The 25,379-nt window shown below is 48.1% G+C and overlaps 9 protein-coding genes across 9 annotated transcripts; 6 read left to right on the forward strand and 3 right to left on the reverse strand.

The window, feature by feature from the left end:
* Window positions 1–408: 408 nt before the first annotated feature.
* J7337_009218 (uncharacterized protein) lies at window positions 409–1,674 on the forward strand (the record flags this gene model as incomplete). Its single annotated transcript, XM_044826819.1, has 1 exon — window positions 409–1,674. One exon carries the CDS (start codon window positions 409–411, stop codon window positions 1,672–1,674), a length of 1,266 nt encoding a protein of 421 aa, XP_044677413.1.
* Window positions 1,675–4,375: 2,701 nt separating this feature from the next.
* J7337_009219 (uncharacterized protein) lies at window positions 4,376–5,884 on the forward strand (the record flags this gene model as incomplete). The annotated part of the gene is made up of 3 exons (XM_044826820.1): window positions 4,376–4,771; window positions 4,823–5,776; window positions 5,825–5,884. The coding sequence occupies 3 exons, from the start codon at window positions 4,376–4,378 to the stop codon at window positions 5,882–5,884; spliced, it is 1,410 nt and encodes a 469-aa protein (XP_044677414.1).
* Window positions 5,885–6,360: 476 nt separating this feature from the next.
* On the reverse strand, window positions 6,361–7,890 carry J7337_009220 (uncharacterized protein; the record flags this gene model as incomplete). Its single annotated transcript, XM_044826821.1, has 2 exons — window positions 6,361–7,375; window positions 7,418–7,890. The coding sequence occupies 2 exons, from the start codon at window positions 7,888–7,890 to the stop codon at window positions 6,361–6,363; spliced, it is 1,488 nt and encodes a 495-aa protein (XP_044677415.1).
* Window positions 7,891–8,880: 990 nt separating this feature from the next.
* Window positions 8,881–9,980, reverse strand: J7337_009221 (uncharacterized protein; the record flags this gene model as incomplete). Its single annotated transcript, XM_044826822.1, has 2 exons — window positions 8,881–9,058; window positions 9,106–9,980. 2 exons carry the CDS (start codon window positions 9,978–9,980, stop codon window positions 8,881–8,883), a joined length of 1,053 nt encoding a protein of 350 aa, XP_044677416.1.
* A 327-nt stretch (window positions 9,981–10,307) lies between these two features.
* J7337_009222 (uncharacterized protein) lies at window positions 10,308–11,670 on the forward strand (the record flags this gene model as incomplete). The annotated part of the gene is made up of 4 exons (XM_044826823.1): window positions 10,308–10,398; window positions 10,442–11,166; window positions 11,211–11,439; window positions 11,483–11,670. The coding sequence occupies 4 exons, from the start codon at window positions 10,308–10,310 to the stop codon at window positions 11,668–11,670; spliced, it is 1,233 nt and encodes a 410-aa protein (XP_044677417.1).
* A 1,979-nt stretch (window positions 11,671–13,649) lies between these two features.
* On the reverse strand, window positions 13,650–13,972 carry J7337_009223 (uncharacterized protein; the record flags this gene model as incomplete). Its single annotated transcript, XM_044826824.1, is given in 2 exon segments — window positions 13,650–13,729; window positions 13,747–13,972. The coding sequence occupies 2 exon segments, from the start codon at window positions 13,970–13,972 to the stop codon at window positions 13,650–13,652; spliced, it is 306 nt and encodes a 101-aa protein (XP_044677418.1).
* Window positions 13,973–14,993: 1,021 nt separating this feature from the next.
* Window positions 14,994–16,611, forward strand: J7337_009224 (uncharacterized protein; the record flags this gene model as incomplete). Its single annotated transcript, XM_044826825.1, has 7 exons — window positions 14,994–15,015; window positions 15,257–15,377; window positions 15,420–15,789; window positions 15,833–16,086; window positions 16,130–16,352; window positions 16,396–16,501; window positions 16,544–16,611. The coding sequence occupies 7 exons, from the start codon at window positions 14,994–14,996 to the stop codon at window positions 16,609–16,611; spliced, it is 1,164 nt and encodes a 387-aa protein (XP_044677419.1).
* A 912-nt stretch (window positions 16,612–17,523) lies between these two features.
* On the forward strand, window positions 17,524–18,222 carry J7337_009225 (uncharacterized protein; the record flags this gene model as incomplete). The annotated part of the gene is made up of 1 exon (XM_044826826.1): window positions 17,524–18,222. The coding sequence occupies one exon, from the start codon at window positions 17,524–17,526 to the stop codon at window positions 18,220–18,222; it is 699 nt and encodes a 232-aa protein (XP_044677420.1).
* Window positions 18,223–22,813: 4,591 nt separating this feature from the next.
* J7337_009226 (uncharacterized protein) lies at window positions 22,814–24,551 on the forward strand (the record flags this gene model as incomplete). The annotated part of the gene is made up of 2 exons (XM_044826827.1): window positions 22,814–23,032; window positions 23,082–24,551. The coding sequence occupies 2 exons, from the start codon at window positions 22,814–22,816 to the stop codon at window positions 24,549–24,551; spliced, it is 1,689 nt and encodes a 562-aa protein (XP_044677421.1).
* Window positions 24,552–25,379: the final 828 nt, after the last annotated feature.

Below are 25,379 nucleotides of genomic sequence, written 5' to 3' on the forward strand. Positions count from 1 at the left end.
ATCTCCAAATCCCCAAAGTCTGAAGCCCAAGATCACAAACTTATCAATCGGATAAACGGGTGTAAGCACGTCCTCGAAATGACGAAAAATAAGCTTAGCTCTACGCGGCTCGAATTCCGCTTAAAAATGACTACGCCATGATCTATTTCCAGGCCGGGGTCGGATCGGATTGCACCTTTTTTTTACATGCGCCCTGCAACATGTCAACGAGCTAGGCATGGTATGGACGGATGGATCAGTCAATGGGTCAATCACAACAGGGCGCAGAGGAGCAGAGGCAGAGATATAAATCCTGGGGGGTCAGCTGAGTTGGATTTTGGTCAATAATCCTCATCAGCTTCATCTCCTCTTGCACTGAGCTAAAGCTTCACTTGATTGCTTTCAACTATGAGCTCTGCATCAGCTACAATGACAGCCAAGGTTCCATCGTTTGTTGACGTTCAGGTCACTAAACTGCCGGCTACTCCCCCAGAGTATGAACATCTCGGCATTCAGCGAAACGGAAGCGTTCATCCTTGGGGCTCAGCACATGCACTCGCCTCAACGCTGAAAGGGAAAATGACAAAGAAACCAGAAGTCCAGATCCTCAGCAACGGCCACTTCAACTCAAAGGTGTACACCACCAACTCTGAAGTCTCTGGCGTCGTCAACATCACACCTGCTAGAAACACTCGCTACGATCGAATTGACATTTCTCTCGATGGACTGAGCGAGACGCGGAGGGATGGTCCTGACATGACGCACATGACATCCCATCGATTTCTTCGACTAGAGATGCCAATCGACGAGTATCCTAACAACGTGCTTGAAGCCGGCGTCACTTATACATTCCCCTTCATCTTCAACATCCCAGCTCATCTCTCCTCCAAAGCATGCACGCACAAGACCACTTCCGAAGACGTCTGGGAACGACACATGGCACTGCCTCCTACACTCGGCGGCTGGGAGAAAGACGACATGGCACCTGACATGGCGCGAGTGACATATAGCATCAAAGCCTATGTTCTCACACGAGCTAAGCAAGGTTTCAGCATTACTCTTGGCAACTCTCATACCATCAACGTCATGCCGACATCCTTCGAAGAGCCTCCTATGAACATCACCGAGCGAGACGATTTATACAAGATTGAGAGGTCCAAGAAGGTCAAGAAGAACATCTTTTCTGCTTCACAGGGTCGAGTCTCTGCTGTGGCGGCTCAACCAGCTGCTATCCATCTCACGAAAGAGGGTTACGAAGCTAGCGGATCTTCGATTCCCATCAGCTTTACGTTTGAACCTTCTGCCGCTGATGTGATTCCCCCGCAATTCACATCTGCTTCTCTCAAGATTCAAGCGCATACTTGGTTCCGCGATCAACCGATGATGAACCTACCAACACAGGGATCTTCAATTGCAAACTTTGGCTATCCATTCGCAGTGTCTCTCCCGAAAACCTCTCCCAAGGTTCAGTGGACTCAGAACGTCGACATGACAAGCACCAAAGACTCACCCATCTTTCACACAGCTACAGTCGAAATTCCCTTCAAGCTGCCAACAGCCGACAAGATGTTTGTGCCAACATTTCACTCCTGCATTATTTCACGAGCATACACCGTCAAGATCGTTATGGAGGGCGATGTCAAGATGGACCTGACAGTTCCAGTGCAAGTGGTGATGGGTACACCCGATGTCTAGGAAACTTTCGTTAGTATTGCTTTTGGGTTAGTTTGGCGTTTTTCGGTATGCTCCAGTTTGACGAGAGATGAAAAGATATCCAGGCGAGCATTATCCGATAGAGTTAGTTTTATTAATAGTAATTGTTTGTCATGATCTGGTTTCCCCAGATCCACTGTGTAGCTGAAAGCTTGGAATGTGCCGTGACAGCATGTCTGTAGGTCCACAGATATCCGACCGGATGAGTCTGCATGTCATGCCAAGAGTAGATGCAGACGTTGAGTTGGTCCGGGGTAAGGTTGTCAACGGATGAGTGAGCCTAGGGTTGAATTGATGCATTGTAAGCATGGTGGATGCATGTAACGCGACGCGTTGGCAGTCTACGATTCGCGTCGCAATTCAACGTCAGTGCGGTGTAGCCAATTAAATGACACCAATAGCACACAATGGGACAAGACCAGTCAGACTGTTACCAAATTCTCTTTAGGGAAATCCCCGGCTGTTGTGTGAATGAGCCGCATCATAGCCGTCGCTGCCGATAGCGGCCGTTCGATCTTACATCAGTGGGAATGACGAAATTGTTAGGACATTTAATCCGGACTTAAGAGCTGCTGAGGCACTAGTGTCACAGTCATGCTGAATCTTTGGATTTTATGGTGAATGTAGGGTAAGACGGCGGTTTACTACAAGTCAGCACCAACGACACCAACATCACATCAATGCATAAGTCAGCTGTTTCTACATGATTGAGGCCAACTTGTGAGAGGAGGTTTGAGCGTAACATTAATAATGACATCGACAACACGAGAGCGCAGCGAAGAACAGCCCTCCGCTAGGAGCCCCCGGAGGGAACACCAAGGCCAGACTCGTAGAAATTCCTCCATCAACCACGCGACTGTAGATATCGTGACAACACAATTAAACAGGCTGAACTACCCTACATCCCCTACGTCAGCGTCAGGTGACCGGCACTCCCATTACTATTCTAGTCAATCATGCATAAACTAACTTTTTAGCCCAATTTCACCCGTTAACTACCGGCCCCTACGGAATAGCCTCTCTGCCTCTCTAGCCTCTCTGCATCCCCAACTCGAAACCCCAATCTCTCACGTACAACTAAACACCATCTCCAAGTCTAGAACTCTCTTACGATACTCGTCAGCTCCGTGCACTCGGGGTCGGCCGTTTACGGATGCCTTGACTCGGGGATTCCATTAGAAATGAGAATCACATCACAGATCGCTGGTTTCAGTGGGCCAGCAACTCCACAGCATTACGAGAGAAAATACTCTGTTGACCAATGCGCTCCGACATGACCAATTGGTTCTGTTTCAATGGCGGATTTTAATCTGGTGTTGGAGGTTATCAAGATAGGCCTGTTAGATAGGCGATGCGAATGCATTGATCACTTGGAACCCCGAATACCGAAGCCAGTGTTTCGCGGAGATGAAGACATTTGCAGGCAGTAGGATGACAGTGAATGACCGACTGACTGACTGACTACAGCGTGATAGTGCCTATAGTCGCCTATTTTAATCAGGCACTACAGCGCGTGTTCATCGTATTAGCGGCTAGATCATCCCCCCAAGTCAAGTGACTTAACCGCGCCTCGATCACCAAATACCTCAGTGCCTCGAAACCTGACGCTCAAGCCATAATGTCCCACTCAGCAATCGAACCATATACTTCCCATGCATTAAGCTCCTTCAAATCATATCAAAATACGCTATCTCGAGGCCACGGAATGAAAAAGACTCAATGGTCAATGCTTGGCGGGCCCCCTGCACGCTTCTATCATTCCCCATACCCCCAATCGCCACCCCTGACTAGTACACCTTCGAGAACATTTCGACGGGCGGCAGATTTTTTCCCGCTCACTTGAGGTCAAGCCAAGCCATTTTTGCAAATTTTTCGGATGCGATCTGTATGACACTCGTGCGATAAACAGCCACGGATCCGACTTGGCAGAGAAATGCCGATCGCAAGCCCGCGTCTATTCCCGCCACGACCTCACTCTGCGATACTTGCTTGACGTGTTTTGGTCTACCGACTGCTCCGCATTCTCGACAATTCTTGTACGTAACAAAACCCATCCTCTCCTCAACCTAATCTCTCCCCTTTGCGGAGTAAATCTCTGGGGACAAACACGGGTCTGTGATGATGATGAAAATTGGGTAATACGTAGAGGGACGGAGAGTTTTATTGACTAATGCAAACATGGCTGCAGCCAAGCAAGAGGCTCTGTTTCGATCCACTTTAGGTAATCGAAAGGTTTTGGCGATCCACTGTAGGCGCGACACTGCACACGAGCTCGAGCCTCATGACACGGAGTTTCGGCACCGTGAGAGCTTTTCAGAGAGGCGAGTAGACAAGCCGGGAGGCAGTCTGGGGTCTGGGGTATTAGGTTTCTAGTGAGGGAATTCGACGTGTAAGAGAAACAGGGTTTGATGAGAATATGGTTCAGATTCGTAGGTCGCCTCCGAAGAATGGTGGGACTATCTCGACCCACTGGTAAACTATGTAAAGAGATCGGCCTCATTCTCGGTCTCTGCTTATCTGGCTTTATAATAGACGTGGTTCCCTCTTCACTCTGTTCCTTTTGCCTCTCTTCATACCATCTTACACTAGACATCTACACTCATACTTATAGACCTAAACTACATCACCACTACATACACTTACACATACTCACATCACTTACACTCATACATACATACACGCAATGGACCAAATCAACACAGCCCAACCGGCTCCAGCAGACTCAAAAAAGTCCCGTCGAGAATCAGTACCAGACATGTTTGACACACGAGCCGGCGAAGTCGCCGAGATCAACGACATGGAGAAGCAAAAAGCCGCCGAGGGCAACGCACACTTCCACCGTCTCGGCTGGAAGCGATTGACGGTTGTCTTGATCGTCGAGGCCATTGCCCTTGGCTGTCTGTCTCTGCCCTCCGCCTTTGCCACCCTTGGCATGGTCGCTGGTGTTATTCTCACCGTCGGTCTTGGTTTCGTCGCTATTTACACATCGCATGTCGTCGGACAGGTCAAGCTTGCTTTTCCAGAGGTTTCTCATTATGCCGATGCTGGTAGACTCATGTTTGGCAAGTTTGGTTACGAGGTTAGTCACTTCAGTGCCCGATTAATGTAATTGATGTACTAACTTGAATAGCTGGTTGGTGTCATGTTTGCTCTTCAGCTCATCTTCCTTGTCGGATCTCACTGCCTCACTGGAACAATCGCCTTCCTGAACCTCACCAACAATGGGGCATGCTCTGTCGTCTTTGGTGTCGTCTCTGCCATTATCCTTCTCATCGTCGCCATTCCTCCCTCATTCGCAGAGGTTGCTATCCTTGGTTACATCGACTTTGTCTCCATCTCCATCGCTGTCGCCATCACAATCATCGCAACTGGTGTCCAGGCTGGCGACTCCGTAGGCGGCATGTCTTCTGTCGACTGGTCTGCTTGGCCCAAGGACAACCTCAGCTTCACCGACGCTTTCATCGCCATCACCAACATTGTTTTCGCCTACTCCTTTGCTGTCTGCCAGTTCAGCTTTATGGATGAGATGCATACTCCTCGTGACTATGTCAAGTCGATCTGGGCTCTTGGTCTGATTGAGATTGGTATCTATACCCTTACTGGCGCTCTCATTTATGCCTTTGTCGGTTCAGAGGTCAAGTCGCCTGCTCTTCTGTCTGCTGGTTCCACCATCTCCAAGATCGCCTTTGGTGTCGCTCTTCCCGTCATCTTCATCTCTGGATCTATCAACACCACAGTCGTCGCTCGTTATATCCACGGACGTATGTTCAAGAACTCCATCATCCGCTACATCAACACCAAGATGGGATGGATCACCTGGTTGGCCCTCGTCACTGTCATCACTGTCGTGGCTTTCATCATTGCCGAGGCTATTCCCTTCTTCAATGATCTCTTGTCCATTTCTTCATCCCTGTTCATTTCGGGCTTCACATTTTACTTCCCCTCTATTATGTGGTTCATGCTCATCCGAAAGGGACCTTGGCACTCAAAGGAGAACCTTCTTCTTTCCATTGCCAATGGACTCATTTTCATTATCGGCATGATTGTTCTCGTTGGTGGAACATATGCTTCAATTGACGACATTGTAAGTTACTCCCAGTCATAACCAATTGAACCTCGCTAACATTTCCAGATCCTCAAGTTCCGTCACGGCGAAGTCCGAGGTGTCTTTACTTGTGAACCAATTGCTTAAGCGATTATGGATATGGATATTTTAGCGATAGTACATTATGAATAGTACAATATTATGACTCAGTTATTGGACCACGGAGTTGCCGGAATTGGATCGTCGTGTTGATCAAATTTTCCTGAGCGTCACCCGTTTACGTCACTTGACCTGGACTGTAAATGCGACGAATTGTGATTGGCGCGCAAATGTAATCGTTCGATTGGTCAATGGCACGATAAGATAAGTCTCGGCGAAAGATCCTTGATGCCGAGTCTTGGCGTCATCTAGACTCAGTCTCAAGCTACAAAGTGACTGATGATGATGATGATACCTCTGTACTCAGAGCAGTCACCTGGCTTTTCAAGAATACCATGAAATCTGTAAATAGTTCGTCATAATAACAGCCATCCGATGAGACGATCATCTGACTGCAATTTACAGAGGGATCAGGACACGATTGAAGTCAAATAAACAATTAATTCATGCATGCTATAGCCTATCTAAACACCCCGATCCTGGCAGTACTTGTCAACCTCCTTCTTCAACTGAGCCTTCTTGGTCACAACATTATCCATAATCTTCTTGACCAGGATGTAATCCTCATGAGTCAAAGATCCCCCGCCACTCCAAACCCCCTCCTCCAAAACAGCCCAAAGACCAGATCCCTTTGCAACCTCCTCCATCAGATCCATAACAGCAGTGAGCTGGTTAGGCAGCCAAGTAATAATCGGGCTTCCACCTGTAGCTGTAGGATGAAGAGTGTGCTTGATGATGTACTCGCGGGTAAACATCCAGTGTCGCCATCGGAAGCTTCGAATGTGATCGAGGACGCGAAGGTACAGAACTGCAAGACCGTGATCGCCCGACTTTGTGAGGAAATCGCGGACACCGACTTCGTTTGCTGTTTCCCGGACATACTTGAGGAATGCGCGGTGAGGCTTGGGTCGATACTCTCTGAACTCGATGAGGATGTCTGTCAATGGGTTCTTGGGCATGGGGATCTCGCAGATGTGATCGAGAAGAGGAATGATGGCATCGTTGGCACCAGACTCTCCACGGAAGAATTGAGGCTTGTCGTCGTACTGACCCTCGTAGACAACACCATCGGGGAACATGGACTGCTTGGTGATGCCGTAGATAAAGGTTCGGTAGGTCATGTAGTCCTTGGGCAGGGACTGACTCCACATGCCCTCCATGTTTGTCTCAATGATCTGCATGGCATTGAGGATGAGTTCCAAGCTTGCCTTGGCCTCGGCGATCTTGGCAGTGCTGTTATCTTTCTCAACAGCGGCCAGCAGATCAACCGCGCCTTCGATTAGGCCACCGGTTTGGGCGACCATGTGAATGTGAGTGAGGATGAAGCCGGCCTCGGACGACTTGGGGTCGAGACCTTTTTCGAAAGCGCGGACGAGACGGATGTTGTCGTAGTCATCGTGCCCTTGCTCGGGATGAACGAGCCAGTAGTTGTAGAGGGCATAAGAAGCGGCATAGGACATGAAGGCCGGGATGTCGAGACTAAAATGTCAGCGAGGTCAATTGGTTCAGTGAGTAACTTACATCTCTGCACATTTGACAAGAGGTCCAGCGATACACTTGGGAAGTGTCTGACGTCCAAGTCCATAACCGCCATCATCACTCTTGCTATACGTCTCCCAGCAAGGCTCAAGGAGATACGAAGAAGCAATAAAGCTATAATCTCTAAAGGCAGCAGTAATTGCAGCCATATCTCTCTTGTCCGTCCCAGGAACAACGAGATTATCAATCTCAGAGGTCAAATCAGGGAGAGCACCACTGTCGATGAGAGGCCCAAGAGCAAAAGTCGCCAACAGTCCTGGAGTGCCATCTTCCTTGAGGATAGGAATTTCGTCAAGAAGGTTTGAAACAGGATCGAATTGAGAAGGGAGTTTCTTCAAAGGAAGTGAGAAGGGGAGATATCCTGTGCGCGTTGTGATGGTGAAAGGATCTTCACCCTCTGGTAGTTCAGAGGGGTCCTTGCGGAGATATGGGAAGAGTGTGTTTGCAGCAGACATTTTGTGTGATTTGACTTGACTTGATGATTGATAGCATATGAGTCAAGTATGGCAGACACCACGTCTATATACATTGAGGCCGGAATTACTATCGTGGCCGGAAGACTTTCCGGCCTTCGCCCTTTGTGAACAATGACAAGTATCCGATGATACCCTGACAGATTTTAGTTCCATGGCTTGATAGCTGCCAATCTAAGAGATAGTATTGATAATGGTATCGTGGGGATTCCGAACTAACGGTACGCCCGGAGTTTGGGTCCGTGTTGAATCCACATACCCCACGATATCTAGATCCCTTCTAGAACCCTTGCCCAAGAGTATTCACGACTCGCACGCGTGGTTCACCGCAACTTGGCTATCTCTTACACAACAATAACTCCAATGCGCCCATGAAAGAATTCCAAGAAGTCACGAGATCGGTATACCATGTTCATATGATCAAAATAGTTTGTCCCAAAATCTCGGCAATCATTGTGGTGGAGGGGTGGAGAACCGCCTTGTCGTGACATCCGCCCTAGATTGACAAGCTAGTCAACGCCTTAATCTGACAAGCTGGGGTAACACGGGAGATAGACGAGTAATTGACGAGTAACTGACGTTTCATTGATAACATTCTGTACAGTGTCGAGGGTTATCAGGGTGCGCCTTAGTTGGACATGTAGATATAAGCGATTTCGGGATTGTGCTTATTGGTCAATTGGGTGTTATCTTGAGGGATGCCGAGTCGGAGGCTTGTTAATGCTTGGCCCCGAGATGTCAAAGAATGGATTGATTGTGACTGTCTAGTGGGTGGAGTGTTGGTCTCCCTTCAACAAGGAGGGACCGAATGTCTGCGCAATGGGATGATTGTTTAATCGTATGGCCAGCTTCATCAACGTAGCATGCATGCAATTATTATAGACATTAATCGAAACAAAAAAAAGCCTGCGATATTGTGAAACTAAATGAAGCTGACTGAATGACACAATAAAACTGCAATTTACTGCACGCTCAACTAGCATCTCTATGAGGAGCCTCATCAAAGACCTTTCTTAGCCTCTCATCCAACCATTTCACATCTTCCATGTTCCCAGGCGGTCCACCAGCCCAATGACCCCAAATAGAAGGATAAACATCCAGACTCGCATTGTCTCCCATACACTTGACCTCGTACTCTGAATCCTCAGGCCTAAACAGTCAGCATCAACATCATACACAACATCACGGGTTACTCACGGAAAGTAGAGATCCGTCTTGCTCGGCAGAACCAGGATCCTCGCCTTGATCCCCTTCATAGCCTTCTCAAAGTCTCCGTCATACGGCTCCTGCTTACTCACATCTCCCGCCTGCCATGTATGAAGCATAACGAGCAGATTCTCAGGGTCCTTGCTAAGCGCCCACTTCTCCCAGAAATTCTTCATAAACTCTTCAAGATCCGCTGCACCGTAATGCTTCTTGAACAATTCATGTCGGTAGAATGCCTGAGAGAAACCCCAGCCTGCGTATCCTCTCCCAAAAGCCTTCAAACCAACTTCTTTCTCCTTGTCGGTCCATTTCCTGTCTGTGGTTTCGACGCGTCCCTGGGAACTTCCTGCAGACGTGCAGCCTTTTGCTGCGAGGAGCGCTGACTTGACGCCCTCAAGGAATACCTGGTTGTGGAGAGACGTCTTGGCTGATCCGCAGAAGGGAACGCAAATATCCATAAAGTCGGGATATTGCGTAGCCCACTGAAATGTCTGCGCCGCACCCATCGACCAGCCCAAAACAGCCCGTAGATGCTTCACCCCAAGATGACCCATCAATTGATGCTGAGCCTTGACATTGTCGTAGAACGAAACATCAGGAAACGGACTAATATCCGAGTTTGATGGACTCGTAGACTGTCCATTCCCAAAAAGCGCCGTTATAATAATAAAGTACCTCCCCGGATCAAGAGTCTTGTCCTTCCCAACAAGCCACTCATTATCGGATATCGCACCCGAGAACCAACTCGGATAAAGAACAGCAGGGCGTCCAGCCTCGCCAAAAGTCTTGTACGCAATCACCGCATTCGGCAGAGTCTTGCCATTCTGAAGCTCAAAGTCTCCGAGGGAGAAAGTCTTGACGTCCATGGTTGTTTGTGGTCTCCTCATCTGCCGAGGACACCCCCATCTCATATACCAATCTCGATGAGCTACAGTGTACAGTGTCTAGACTGTACTAAAGTCATGCTAAACGCGGGGTTTCGCCCTTGGGTGACAATGCAGCCACCTGCTTTATCAGGAATGTCACAAGACGAGCTTATCATTCTTATCTCGTGCGGAGATGAGATGCGGAGGCGTGCGGCGAGATAGTCTCTTATCTATCAACAACGTTATCACTATTATAAGAAGATACATCTGAGACAATTCAAAACGGTCCTCGAAGTCAAATCTCAAAGTTTAAATCTCATCAACACAATGCCTGGCAAGATCCGTACAGCTCAATCCGTGTCCTTTGACAAACCCGCCTCTGAGCAACCCCATCTCCACAACAGATGGCATCCAGAGGGTATGTCCTCTATTGAGCCAATTTACAGATCGCTAATTTGTAGTCCCGAGTATCGCAACCGTTGAACCTGGTGAGACAGTCAAGATAGAATGCCTCGACTGGACGGGCGGTCAAATCGGCAACAATGACAGTGCAGACGATGTTCGCGACGTTGACCTTACAAAAATCCACTATCTTACCGGTCCATTCGACATCAAAGGCAGTCAACCCGGAGATCTCCTCGTCGTCAACATAACCGACGTCCAACCCTTTGACCATTCACCCTGGGGCTTCACCGGCATCTTTGCCAAAGAGAACGGCGGTGGTTTTCTCGATGAACACTACCCCACCGCCGCAAAAGCAATCTGGGACTTCGACGGCGTGTACTGTTCAAGCCGTCATATTCCCGGCGTGCGCTTCCCCGGGCTGATCCACCCCGGAATCCTTGGCTGTGCCCCATCTGCCGAGATCCTCGCAGAGTGGAACCGTCGTGAAGCAGAGCTCGTTTCGTCAATGGCTGACTCTACCAAGATTGTGGCTCAACCGCCGAATGAGATTAATGCACATGGTGGAAAAGCGACAGGCGATGTTTTGGCAAGGATTGCGAAGGAGGGAGCGAGGACTATACCTGGACGACCTGAACATGGAGGAAATTGTGACATTAACAATATCTCCCGTGGATCTACGACGTATCTTCCTGTTCATGTTGAGGGAGCCAAGTTTTCTGTTGGAGATCTTCATTTCAGTCAGGGTGATGGCGAGATTAGTTTCTGTGGTGCTATCGAAATGGTAAGTCCTGACACTTGACATTGACTACTGTACTGACAGTTTAGGCTGGCATCATCACGATCAAATTTGACCTCATCAAAGGCGGCATGAAGTCCCGAGGCCTCAAGAGTCCAGTGTACAGACCAGGCGACATGGGCCCTACCTTTAGCCCCTCACGCTACCTAATCTTTGAAGGCTTCTCCGTTGACGAGAATGGAAAGCAGCATTTCATGGATGCAACCATAGCCTACAGACAATCATGTCTCCGGGCAATCGAATACCTCAAACAATTCGGTAAGTCACTTTAGTTGCAAGTAAAACCATACTGACAATGCAGGCTACTCGGGAGAGCAAATATACCTCTTACTCTCCTGCGCACCGATCCGTGGCGCCATCGCAGGAATAGTCGACATTCCCAACGCGTGTACAACCCTCGGCATACCCATGGACATTTTCGACTTTGACATTTCTATTGAGAGCGAGCCTGTTGCTCGAGATATGGGTGCTTGTCCTGTATCTAAGTAGGAAGTCCAACGTCTCGTTTAAACTCTTGTAGCCACTCTGCGTTGTCGACCGGGGTTTGGTTCCAAGGATCGTCGCTATTCTGTTAGTAAATGAATTGCAATTGCCAGGAGACGTACTCATCGTATAATATCCACCGTGCTTGATACTTGAGTTCGTCATCGCTGGGAATATGGCGGTTGGGATTGTTGGGAGACATTGTCGTCATGACGAATCGGGATAGTTCTCGTTTTAATCGCCGATAGCTGTTGTTATCATTGATAAAGAATGGCGTTTGTGTTCGTACTTTATCTCGAATCAATGTCCTCGACTCTGGCGTGCTGTGCATGGAAATCGCTGGTATTTCCGGTACTCCTTCAGGAGACAGAGATCGATTCTCAACCCAAGGCTGCAACATATCCAGCTCCATCGATGCATCCAGCGGCACAGCTGTATCTGTCTGCCCCCATAGAAAGTAAGAATCATTAACAGACTCATTCGCCAACGCCACAAGAGTCTCAGCCCTTTGTCGAAACGGCTCCAGCCAAACCGTCGAACTCCAAACGAGCCTCATTAAAAAGTCCAAAAACCTCCTCGACGGATGCGACGATGCCGTCTCTGTCCGATTCAAGGCATTGCACGCCTCCTGTTGCAGTTCCGAATCCGTTGGGAAATGCCCCATGGATGTATGAGCTGTCATGTACTGCTGCAGCGCCGCCTCGAGCTCACAATTCTCAAATATATTTCCCTTTCCATTGATCTTTAACTGACTCAACCGGCCCTCAGCTAACTGCTTCGTCGGTCGAAGTTTAGCTTGGTTGGCGATATCGGTAGCTGACATGAACAAGTCCCATAGCCATGATGGGGATAGCGACGCTTGGTTAGGGGAGGATATTTCTGCGCCGAGGATCACGGAACATGCTTCAAAGTGAAGCTCGGGATCTGGTGGCATTATAAATTGGTGGCGATTCCGCATGTAGTACTCTAGTTCGAGCTTGATGAGTTCGTATGCACTTGTTGGTGTATCTGCTGGACCTCTTGTAGCTGCGAATGGAAGAGGAGAGTTGCGTTCGTAGTGAATGAGATCTAGGCAGCGTTAGCAACAAATCTCAACCCGATTTCTTAACCTACAAGGAGGCATGGCGTTATCAATCCTCTCAATAACCTTTCCCTCAAACCCCCAATCGCCCTTCCAATGCTCCATCGTGCTCCCAGCTTTGAAATGGTCCGCCAAATGATCAACCCTACTAGCCCAAGTCGTGAGATTGATGCCGCAGAATCCACATCTCGATTTAACCTCTTGCGTCATGACTTTCCAATCATCCATCGGCCATTTGAGAAACTTGGACATGTGAACGAGTCGCAAATGCTGCTGTAAATGGTCCTTTCGATGATATGTTCGTTCTTCAATCGGTCGCTCGATGCATGCACTCTGATTATGTCCATCGAGATGCGTCTTGTCGGGGTTCTTGACGCCACAAAAGACACAAAGAAGCCCCTCTTCTGAATGTATCGCTGTCGGTCCATTTGGTGAACAAACCCAATTCTCAAGCGATAAATGAAGAGACTTTTCATGACGCTGCCAATCGTATTTCGTCTTGAACGTTTCCGTACAGAAAGTGCACTGATATGTATTCTGCGCCTGTAGGAGATTGGTTCTGACTTCCTTTCGCATCTTTGTTCGTCTTCTCCGACTGTGCCGTTTGAAAATGTCAAATGACGTCGATGATTGTTTCGAATGAGCAGAACTGTACGACCCAGAGTCATGACTCGACACTGACGTCCCTCTACTGCTGATTGACGACCCATGACTTCGTGATCTTCCCTGTCGCGTTGAGAAAGCAGCAACAGCTCGTGAGATATCATCAACGGTCGCAGCCTCATGCTCCGGCGGTGAATTCGCCCATCGCTGCAGCGGATTCATATGCTCAAACGGCGCAGGAGTAGCCCGTCGTCGCGGCGTATCAATCGGCGTGTGATGCCCCGAAGAGTTCCCCGAATCATCATTCCGAAACATGGGCGATGTCGGCCGCGAGGAATGAACCTTTGCTCTCCTCCTCGCATTCGCAAACCAATTCGTGACCTGCTGTCTATTCAGACTCGTCTGCTCTTGAAGATCCTGGACATCTTGGATGGTAGGATACGGATGCCTTTCATGCGCGGCGAACCAATTCCTCAGGATCTTGACAGACTCGGATGAAAAGCGATTACCGATTTTTGGGGGAGCTGTTGACGTCTGCAGAATGCCAGGGGAGATGGTTTCAGGCTCAGCGGCATTTTGAAAGTCTCCAAAGTCGATGAACAAATCACTTGTTGGGTCTGCCATGTTGGTGGTGATGGAATTTGGAGGTCATGGGGTTACGATGAGTTTACGGCGAAGTCTCGGACATGTCCAGAAAGGGCGGATCCACATTTCAGTCTTGATTGATGAGTCAGGATTGGCCCATTTAAAGTGAGAGAGTCAGAGTTCATGATGTGCAAATTAGGGATAGTGAGAAGCTGTTGGTCTTGACACATAGAATAGCTAGTGTTTACCGGCCGGATACAAGACAAATGGAAACAGTAGAGATGATCCGCTGGCAGGGTTCATGAGATCAGTCCCAAAAGAGCCTCGTCCTCCTCAGTCCGTGCGGTCGATGCGGAGGTGCGGCGTGAACCAGTGGGGTTGTCTCATGTACTTGAATTGAAACAAGCAAATATGACAACTGTTTATTTAATGGTGAGAGAGTCTGGGGTCTGGCTTTTATATGTCTCTGTCCACTTCCCGTGTCTATATGCCTCACCCAGTTAGTGCATCCAATTCCGCGGAGTGGATCAGCGATGATGTGCTTTGATCCGAAATCACGTCTACGATAACAACGATGTCGGAGATTTCTCGAAAACAAAAGTAAATCTTTCATTATAATTCTCTCAAGTGAAGCGCGTCAAAATGACACAGATAAATGCGACAGAGGCGACTCCTTTAATACCGGAGATACCTCCCGAGGTCTCGGATGTCGAGAGGAACAGCGCCGATGAGCCGAAAACGTACAGCCATGCGTTTATCGCGAGAGTAGTTGTCGCGTTGCTCATTGGTACGTGCTTCAGACATTGGAGACCCAAGCTAACTGTTCAGGCATCTTTACTTCGAATGCCGATGGCTCTTTGGTACTGGCGACTCATCCGGTGATTGCATCCGAGTTTGGAAAGCTTCGAGATTCGAGTTGGCTGTTTATCAGCTTCATGTTGGCTAGCGCCGCATCCCAGACGATTGTACGTGAGACTATATTCGGGATTAATTGAGCTGATTGAATAGTATGGGAAATTAAGCGACATATTTGGGCGAAAGACGATCTTGATCTTCTGCTATGGACAGTTTGCTATTGGATGGTAAGTCCAGATCCATTGATGTCTAATTATTTCGGGCTAACAATTTCAGTGCACTCGTGTAAGTCTATGCCCATACGCATCGCCTTGACTAACAAACTCCAGAGGAGCTGGCCAGTCAATGTGGCAAGTCATCCTAGGTCGCGTAATCTCTGGATCTGGAGGTGCAGGGATGACTACAATGGCATCAGTCATCATAACTGGTACGACATCCCTTGATCCTGCAATCTAAGCTGACCATTAGAACTTGCACCACTTCGAGAAGTCGCTTCATGGCAAAGCTACATGAATGTCATCGCCACCGTCGGCCGTAGCATCGGTGGTCCGCTTGGAGGGTTTCTAGCTGATACAATCGGCTGGAGATGGTGAGTCTATCTTTCATCCAACTGCTCATACTGACAGTGTAGGTCATTCCTCGGACAATCGCCAATATTCGCTGTATCCATGATCATCGCCGCCATCCTCCTCCCCTCTACGACACAAACCGAGGGCGCGACAATCGAGCGCATCAAAAGGATCGACGCACTTGGAGCTTTGCTTTTGGGTGGCTCTGTTCTCGCTTTCATGGTTCCCCTTGAGGTTGGCGGTCAGAAAATTCCCTGGAGTCATCCCCTCGTCCCAATTCTCGCTGCAACTGGCGTGATTATATCCGCTGCTTTCGTACTTGTCGAGTCACGTTGGGCAAAAGAACCAATCTTCCCTCTTCGTTTACTCAAAAGTGGCGATATCACAAAGACGTATCTCATTGCGTTTGGTCAAGCAGCCGCACAGCTTGGAGTAAGTCTCCTGGTACCGTGAAATCCAGAGACTAACCGGTCAGATGATGTATACCGTCCCTATTTACTTCCAAGTGTCTCAGCGCGTGTCGAGCACAGTCGCAGGCGCTCATTTGTTCCCTGCAGTCATAGGCAACACTGTCGGAGGCATAGCAACAGGCTTGATCATAAAAAGAACTGGCCGATACAGAGCGCTCATCATCTTCTCGGCCATCTCATCGATTACCAGTTACGCTCTGATGCTACTTCGCTGGCATGGAGAGACGAACTGGCTGGAGTCACTCTACGTGTTCCCAGGGTATGTGTTCTCCTGCCTCTGGCTTCTCCTGCTAACTGTTCAGGGGCCTGGGTATGGGTATCGCGCAAAGTGCAGCGTTTATCGCCCTCCAAGCTTCCATCAACCCCAAAGACAAGGCAGCAGCGTCTTCTGGAATCTTCCTGGCTGTAACTTTGGGTTCAGTAGTTGGCATGGCTGGTACGAGTGCAGCCATTCAGGGATTTCTCAGACATGACATCCAGCAGAACCTTGGTGATCTCGGAAAGTCTCAACCCTTTATCGACGAGGTGAGTCATTCTACTGAGTTCGTGAAATCTGCTAAGTTTCTAGGTGATTCGAAAAGCTGCAGAGAGTGTCTCGTACATCGACGAAGCTTCCGAGCCTATCAGAAAGGTACTGGTTGAGGGTTATATTAGAGGGATCGAGTATGGCCACGGTAAGTAGATGCCACTTTTTTGAGACTTGACTAACGGGCTAGGCCTCTCTATCGTGTTCTCTGGGATCACGCTCGTCACTGCTCTACTACTCAAGGAGCGTAAACTTTGATGGCAGTGGACCTGTGACTCAAGACGAGAATTGAGAGATCCTAGATTTACCAAAGATATCCTAAACTAAGTAAATACATCCTCAACCAAGTAAAGATATCCTAAGTTTAAAATCTAGTTATACAAGCCTTGACGTCGGTACACAGAGGTGGAATAGAAAAGGGTCTGAATTATATTGGGAAATCTTTGACACGTTTGAGAGTGTATTGATTATAGGCTTTGACATAAATGGAAGTTCGTTGTCCCCTGTGAACAACAAAGTCCATTTTGTGACGATGTTTGATCGAATTTGCCCAAAACCTAATATGGGTAAGAGCTTGTATTGGGGGAAAAGATACCGTTTTGTCGTTCATCACCTGTGTTTGCAGCCTAAAGGTTAACCTTATAGGCCACAGTCAGCCGTAGTCAAAACCTCAAGCTAAAAGTCTATCTTCAAACCTCGAATCAAGTGGCAGAGATGGAAGTAGTGACAGAGAAGTCAAGGGCAGTCCTGCTCTCATATGGCAATAGGCTTTTATAAACAGTTGGTGAAAAGTATCAGGAGATTAATCCAGTGGCGATTGTGAGGGCGACGAGTATTTTGCCTGTATGTGTTTATTGGTCTCCTTTGCCTTTGCGGCCTGGAGGCTGAAGCCTCTTTGAAACCCTGACCTTACGCCACGCCAGTGGCCTGACTCACCAGAGGAATGATTCCGCATATAAGTAAAGCTCTTCTCCCATGTTCAGCTGGATTTCTCTCTTCCCACTAAACATCTCACAGGCACTCTCTGCTCGTTATCTACAGCAACTTTAAGCAAACTCAAGAACCTTAAACCCCCCTCCCTTCTCTTATCACAATCACAGAGATATTCATCCTGAATCTGCTATCCTACAAACCTAGACAACAAGTCAGGCACTTCCTCCCACAAACAAGATGTCATACGAACAGACCTGTCTCATGGCTTCCAACTTGGATCAGATGAAGCAGACTGAAATGAACATGACCCCCGAGGAAGAACGCAACACTCGCATCATGGCTTGTGACATCCAGCGCTTTTATGAATGCGTCCGACGAGAGAAACATGCCTCCCGGCGTTGGTTTTCTCACTACGAGATCAACCTGGCAAAATTTCTCGAGCCTCACTGCACCCTGTTCAAGGACGAACGAAACTGGCCTGAGGCCTGGTTCGACAACGAGAGAGAGCTGATAAACGACCTCAAGACCTTCCGACACATGGGGAAGCAGCTCTTGCAGCAGTGGACACGAGATGTAGCTGCACAAATCCTCAGGGTCCGAAACACTGCCCTCAGCAAACTATTCACCGCCGAGGATGTCTCTCTCGCAGCCAAGCTTGAGCATAGCTCGCTGGAGGGCAAAGTTGGTCCCTTGGACTGGACGCAGAGTGAAATGTCTTTTGACAAGACTCTGTCCAAGTTCCGATTCCTGGCGAACGACATGTTGCAGAGGATGAAAGGCGGACCGACCATGGAACGACCTGGTCATCCGTGGACCAGAATGGAGGGTTTTGATGTCTTGAACTTTATGATCAAGGATGCAGAGGATCCTGATTATGAATACGAGGAGGAAGATCTGTTTGAGGATGAGATTGTCCCTCTCGATGGGTTTTACTAGAGACGAGCAGGGTCTTTAGCGCTCTGGTATTCTGAATTGGCCTGTTTAGGGTGGGCTGCTTTCATCTCAGAGTTTGATGTCGACGTGTTTTCTCAAAAGAGTAATCAGACTTGATACATTGCTTAATACACGGATCTTTGGCCTAACCCTCGTATAATTTAATCCATGAGTCAAGTTAAAAAATGACAGTATTTGAGTGATTCGTGCATTATACTGAAGAGGCCATTAATTTCTGAACCAATTTGGTGTCTTCCGCATCATTCCCTTAAACTGAGAAGTCATTCTGCTTTGAAGATAGCATGTCATCTCATATTGAATCTGCGCCGTTGAGACAATGTTCTGCATTAGAAGCACTCTTGTAGGGCAAGGTAACAAGTGAACCCGGTCAGCAAATCAATGACGACAATCCAGGCAGAATCTCCACATTTCAAGGCTGACGGATCACACGTGACTCTCTTGCGGAGTCTGTGAAGGCTGCCTAAGATGCCTTGCGTCCAAGATTGGAGATGTAGCACAAAGAGAGGCTCATAAATATCTCCGCTTCTCTCCATTTCATCATATCTAGATACTCAAGATCAACCATTTGACTCTCTACAATTCACCCGCCGCATCTGACATCATGTCAGCATCTCCAGAACCCTTCACCCTCTTTCACAAGTTCCCCCCAGAGCTCAAACTCGACATCCTAAGCTTCTGCACCAGAAACGACCTAGTCTGCCTCTCACTAACCGGTCCCGACATGCGAAATCTCGTCGGTCCACTTATCCCTAGCAAACCTAATCTCACATGGGTCGATCAGCTTGGTCCAACACCAGACATCCCTTCAGAATGCCATGATTCTTATCACAACAACATTCCCCGCCGGCCAGATTGCGACGGCGCAAGAGATCGACAGGTCGTCTACTCCCCAATAAGCCATCGCTTCAGACGCCATGAATACAGACACTGCAAAGTCTGCTACCGATGTCGAAACTACCCATCCGATCACCCACTCTGCAATGTTTCATACTGCAAAAAGCATTGCGCCTGCATTTCATGTCCTTTGTTCATGAGATTGCGGGGTTGGATGGGCGATCGAAAGTACTGTGCAGAGTGCAATCAATTCACCACTCGAACGAGGAGAAACAATGGAAGATGTACGTATTTTACTCATCTTTCAACAATATCTAATTATATAACAGGCACCCACGGACGGAAAAAGGTGCGAAAAACACCAAATAACCACTGGAGCCGCAGCAAAGGATTATCCTATGGAAATCGCTGGTGGAGAAAGTGGGGGACGCATGGAATTGACCACGAGGCATACCAGCCTGGAGATACCGGGAGACGAAACGCAAGAGTCGTTTAATCACAGCGACGCTAGGCAGGATTCGGCATTCTTCATCCAGTCTTGGGTCTGGTAGAGCCAAAAGAAGGAACCCGGCTGTGAATTTGGGTAGAAACGCCAACAGGAAACAGTTCCACTCTCCATGTACAAGCAGTTGATGTACTAAGTGTGACAGAATTCCTGGATATGCGGGGAAATTTCTTCAAGGGTACCTTTGTCTGCATTGCTGAGCACACTGTAGCAATTACGTAGCGTCGAGGGCGCTTGGGAGGATATCAATGCAGAAAAGAGGTGAGAACACCTTCTTTCTTAGAAATGCGACGCTAAACTCCCTGTAAGTTCAACGGCTTATTTATCTAGACTTGGAATGCAAGTTTGGATTATTATTGCATTCTGCATTTAGCATACTATACATAAGGTATTATAAAACTGCCACTTCTCCTTACAGACTAGACAGATCAGGATGTTATATTAACAAACAACCAGGGAAAGTATTGTGCAATACTGCGCTTTGGAGTAACTAGCGGCTCCCGGGTTTGAAGTTGAAGCAATAAATTCGCCGTTACTATCCCTGGCTCTCGATCTTAAGATTGGAACTAACGCATTGAAAAGTAAGTCCATAGCGGTTCGAGTGCACAGCCCAGCGGCATTTCTTCCCTTGCGCTACAAGACATTAAAGTTCTGGCTTGTGACTAATGTGGAATTAGTAAGGTACATAGCCATCTTGATAGTAACGGCTAAAACATGCCTTCTCGTATTTTTCTCGTATTTTGAGTCAAGTGGCGTAAAACCACGTAGAATCTAGATCTTCGACCTTACTGCTCACATTGAAATAGCCCTCTGGATATAGCTATATAAACCCAAAGGTTAATCTCTTCTTCAACTCAACAATTCATTCGTTCACAACCTCAAAGTCACTCGTTTATCTCAATCATTCCCATACAGACAGCATCATGAAGTTCTCAATTGCCTACGCCCTTACCGCCATTTCAGCTGTTTCAGCTGCAGGCTGCCCTGCTCCTGGGCAGACTAACGCTACGGGGGATGAAAGCTGTGACCCCGCTAAGGATTATTCAGGCGAGGCATGTGTCCTTCTGAATGATGGCTGCCACTACCTTCGTGGCCTTGGCTTGGGTACAGCCACTGCTGTGCCAACACCTGTCATTGTTAATGGCGCTGCTCAGCTGCCTGCAATGGGCGGCTCAGTTCTCGCTGGTCTCCTCGCTTGCCTTCTTTAAAACGACCAACATGTAGAGAAACTTTGGTAAAGGAATGTAGGGTATGGTTTGGCACGCGATAAAGGAGGGATTTGCCCAAAGGTTCCCCTCGCCGGCGAAAAGTCGGGCCTAGCGTGCATTTCCCCATGGCAAGGAAAGGGAGTCTATTGGGAAAAGGAACACTGTAATAGGCTAGAAATGCATATCATGATGCGAGATGTCCTTAGATAAAGCAGCATAACCAATAGACTATTATATGAAATACTAGGTGCTCTCTATATGTCTGGAAGCTTAGTCGCGAAGCGCCCGAGTTACAGCCAGGAGGTCAGCTTGAGCCGGGATGCTGTATGGGCTCGGGGGTACCTCTACTACTAAGCGGCTGGTTTAGGTCATTCAGTATAGCCAAGGAAGGGTCATGGCTCTAGATAAATAATGCAAGAGTGGTTTAAATGAGCCATTTACTCTCAGCGAGATCTATTTACCTCTCTCTTACATACCGGCTACACTAAAGTAATTGAGTATTCATCTCCCTGGGAGGCTCTTTCTTGACGTCTTGATTGAAGTCGCGGAGCTCGCAGGGCCCTCTCAATTCCCATTCTTCCACGTCGGGCCACGTCTGGGTCGATTTGAACGGCCGAAGGACTCGATATACAGAAAGACCACCATCGGTTGCGAATACCGCGTCTTGTGTAGAGCATTCGAAATTGGCCAGGCTGAAACGGCCGTCGGCCAGGGTGAACAAGGATTGAGCGTGACCTGCATGAAATGTGTCGCTTGGCTGGTACGTCCATATATCTCACGCATCATGCTAACTTGATGTCCTTTCTCTTGGTTGTCGCTTTGGTTGATGCAAATAGAATCTGCCCAGACTGTGCGCGGAGTTGCCTTGCGTCTTAATCGGCGAGGGAACCAAGCCAGATCTGACGGAACAGAGATGGTATGATCATCGACTATGACGGTGTCTCAAAGTTCATTCCAGCGGTATGACAGCGCTTCAAAGCAGGGAAGTTCGTCATCGAGTGAGACTGTCTTTAAGACACACCTGAGTCGCTCACGAAACACGCCTGGTTGGATCACGAGAAGGCGGATCTCTCTGGCTGCGAGGGGCTTGTATAATGGCGTCAACCCTGGATCGAGCAGCAAAGACTCCTGACTCGGACTTTTCGATGCTATTATGCAAAATTAAAGGAGTGTTTATAGATGAAAAATACACAATAGCGAATATATAGACTGAGGCTATGCAAGACTTCTAAAGCGGGGTATCAATCTCAAAGTAGCCCTGGTAGCTTTATAACTAAATTTCAGGATGTAGGAAGTTTAAGTCTAAACAAGCAGTGGTTTATTATTCCCAGAAACAGGTTATAATTTAACTAATTAGTTAACTAACTAGATTAATTTAAATATTGTAAAAGTGTCTTTAATTAGTTTAGTTTATTATAATAACTTAAATTAAATTAATTATACTTAAATTATAATTCTTTATATTCTTTAAAAGAAATATATATTGATAGTAATAAAATAAACTTAATTAGACTTTGTTTTTAAAAGGTTTTACAATTAGCTCTAGATTTAAACTTAAATGCCTAAATATATATTCTTTAAATATCCAGCCTTAGCACCAGGCACTAGACAAAACATTACAAGAGTTTATTCAAGCGCGTCATTTCTTCCAAGCGAGATCCTGACCTCCTCTGTTGGTATATACCAAGACGCTAGACAGGATGTTACGTAGGCGTATGGGGTAGCCTCCACCACTGAGCGGCGAGCTCGGGTCGTTCGGCATAGCCAAGAAAGGATCATGGCACCAGGCGCATATAATTGGACAGTCACGATTTTATAATTTCCTGGTTATTGCCATTGTCTGCTGTGATGCGTCGGAGGATGCTGACGCCAAGTATGAACCGTCACTGTATCAGGTGCCAAGATGTGCGGAGATTTGTTCCTGCTGTGGCGATGCAGGACTTGAGATGAATGTGATGAATTTAGATATGAGGGACTTCCCCTGAATGTCACTGGGCATTTGTTAATGTCTCTTGTAACTTACAACATGAACGTTCTGCGCCAAATGCTTCCCCAGATATGGCCTCAAGGCTACAAACGGGTTGATTCCAGCAGCAGTCTCGGAGATGCTGTTACACCCGAGAAAAACCCTCCCGGTCTAAAGCTCTTTGCAAAACGACTCCTCCGTCTCCCCCTCAAGACAATAACAATCCTCATCGCTGCCCTCTTCATTTTCCCAGGCTTACTAGCCCTCACCTCTCTCAAGGTAAGCCGAGAAAAGAAAACCCCCCCAACGCCGATGCTAACGTACCCAGGGCCGCGCATTCTTGGCCGGAGAGATTGCGACCGGCCAAGCCTATGACACGTACTCTCAGGCCGACATTGCCAAGCTTCCTTCAAAGGATCGACGGCTTAGTATAGTCCTCCCTGCCAATAACCCCGACCACGATTTATGCAAAGTCATCACGAGTGCGTTGGCATTGGGATATCCGGCTCCGATTGTTGTGAACTGGGGTAAGACGTATGATAAGTCCAAGGGCTGGAAGGGAGGGTCTCATCTGGCCAAGATTACGGGTACTCTTGAGTATCTCGATAGCGTTTCGAAACCGGATACTCCGGACGAGAATAGACTCGAGGAGAATGATCTCGTTGTGTTGACGGATTCTTATGACGTTTGGTTCCAACTTCCGCCCGAGATCCTCCTCAAGCGATACCACGAAGCAAACCGTCAAGCCAATCAACGACTGGCGTCACAATGGAACGGTCGCGGAGAATCCCCAATGGAACAAACCATCATCATATCAGTCCAAAAGAAATGCTTCCCTCCTCCGTCATCAGGCTCAGTCCTCCACTGCGACCAACTCCCCGAAAGCCCAGCTCGCAAAGATCTCTACGGACCGAATACCGACCAAGACCCTGAAGTGTTTCACGATGTACGACCGAAATATCTTAATAGCGGGAGCATGATTGGTCCAGTCGGCGACATGAGAAAATACTTTCGTCGCGTACAAGAGCGAATGCAGAGAGGTTTGGTCAATGGCCAAGACTTGTACAGCGATCAAGGAATATTCGGCGAGGTCTTTGCGGAACAAGAAATCTGGCGTCGCTGGCTTCACAAGAATATTGTGTCTCGGAAGGGCAACAGCTTCGATGTTATGCATAGCGATTTCGAGTATCATGTTGGTCTGGACTATACCCAGAATCTGTTCATACCGACTGTTTTTGAGGAGCAAGATGGGGATATCATTGCGCTGAATAACGAGACTGGTATTGCCGAAAGGTCAGAGTCCCTTGGGATTGAGACGAGGTTAGATGGCGTGCCAGAAGATATCCGATTCTCTACAAACCCACTGAACATGCACGTTCTTCATGATCCAGTAGAATGGGGAGATATGCCCGTATATGCCGATTTCTACTCCACTGCCATTCCCGTCGTCGTCCATCACAATGCTCATAAGGATGGAGCAAAGAAACGTCGCTATCTCTGGTGGGACCGCATCTGGTTCTTCCCGTATCTTCGCCAACTCATCAAGGCTCAATTAGCGATCGTCGAAGCAGAGCCATTACTGGAGATTGCCATCAATGGGGAGCGGTTGGTGTATTGGGAGTCGCGATCGAATATCACTCAGAAGAAGCCGAAAACCTTCATCGTCGACTCGGGGAAGGTCAGTATCGTCGAGCGGGAGTTTGGGTACGTTTGCCGTGGAAAGACGGAAAAGGCGGAGGCGGAGAAGCCGTGGTATGATGAAGTATTTCGGGATGGGAACGGAGACCTAGAGATCTAGGGCCTGCTTCATGTGAAGAACCTAGTCGGTGTATCGGTTGTTATTTTGTGTCGAGGTTGAGCTGTTTCGTCTAGAATAGATATCGATGTATTCGTCGATCCGAAGGGTCTATTGAGCGAAGTGACCATGATATGAAGGCATCTTCTCGTAGCACCTCCAGTATAGTACGTAACCATGATTGGATAGCCACAAGAATGTCAGAAAGATGAGACGGGGGACGTCGACTTTATATAGCCCTCTCACGATACACTAGTCTTGGAACTAAGATAGTATGGACTGACATAAGGTTCGCCGAAACGCCTCACTAGGCATTCTATTATTCGTCAATGACGATTCACGGCACACGAGCACTGAGCTATTCCTAACTCAAGGCTTGCCAAGCGTTTACTAAGAATTAAGACGCCGCAAATTGCTAGTGGCATTCCGGTCTACTTCTACAATCTTGTCTATAGTTTAGCAGACCCCTCGTGGACCTGCACCCAAAGCTTAATAGCCTCAACCAATCCCTGCACTTCCGCAACAGTGTTCCCTGCATGCACACAGATCCTCACCCTCTCACTGCCCTTTGGTACCGTCGGCGCCACGATAGGTCGAACCGTGAATCCTCTTTCCTGGCAGAATTGAGCTAGACTGCGTGGCTGGGAGGTGAAAACCGGTATAATTGGAGATCTGGGGGCTTCCTCTGCGCGAATTGATTGGCTCAGGGAGCATGCCTCCGCTAGTAACTTGTGTGTATAGCTCACCAGACTCCAGAGATGCTTCAGCCTCTCATCAGCCCTTCCGCTCTGGAGATACTGATAAGAGATACCGATACTCGCGAGACAGGAG

The sequence above is a fragment of the Fusarium musae genome, chromosome 7 (assembly GCF_019915245.1).
Source record: "Fusarium musae strain F31 chromosome 7, whole genome shotgun sequence".
NCBI classification, from domain to species: domain Eukaryota; kingdom Fungi; phylum Ascomycota; class Sordariomycetes; order Hypocreales; family Nectriaceae; genus Fusarium; species Fusarium musae.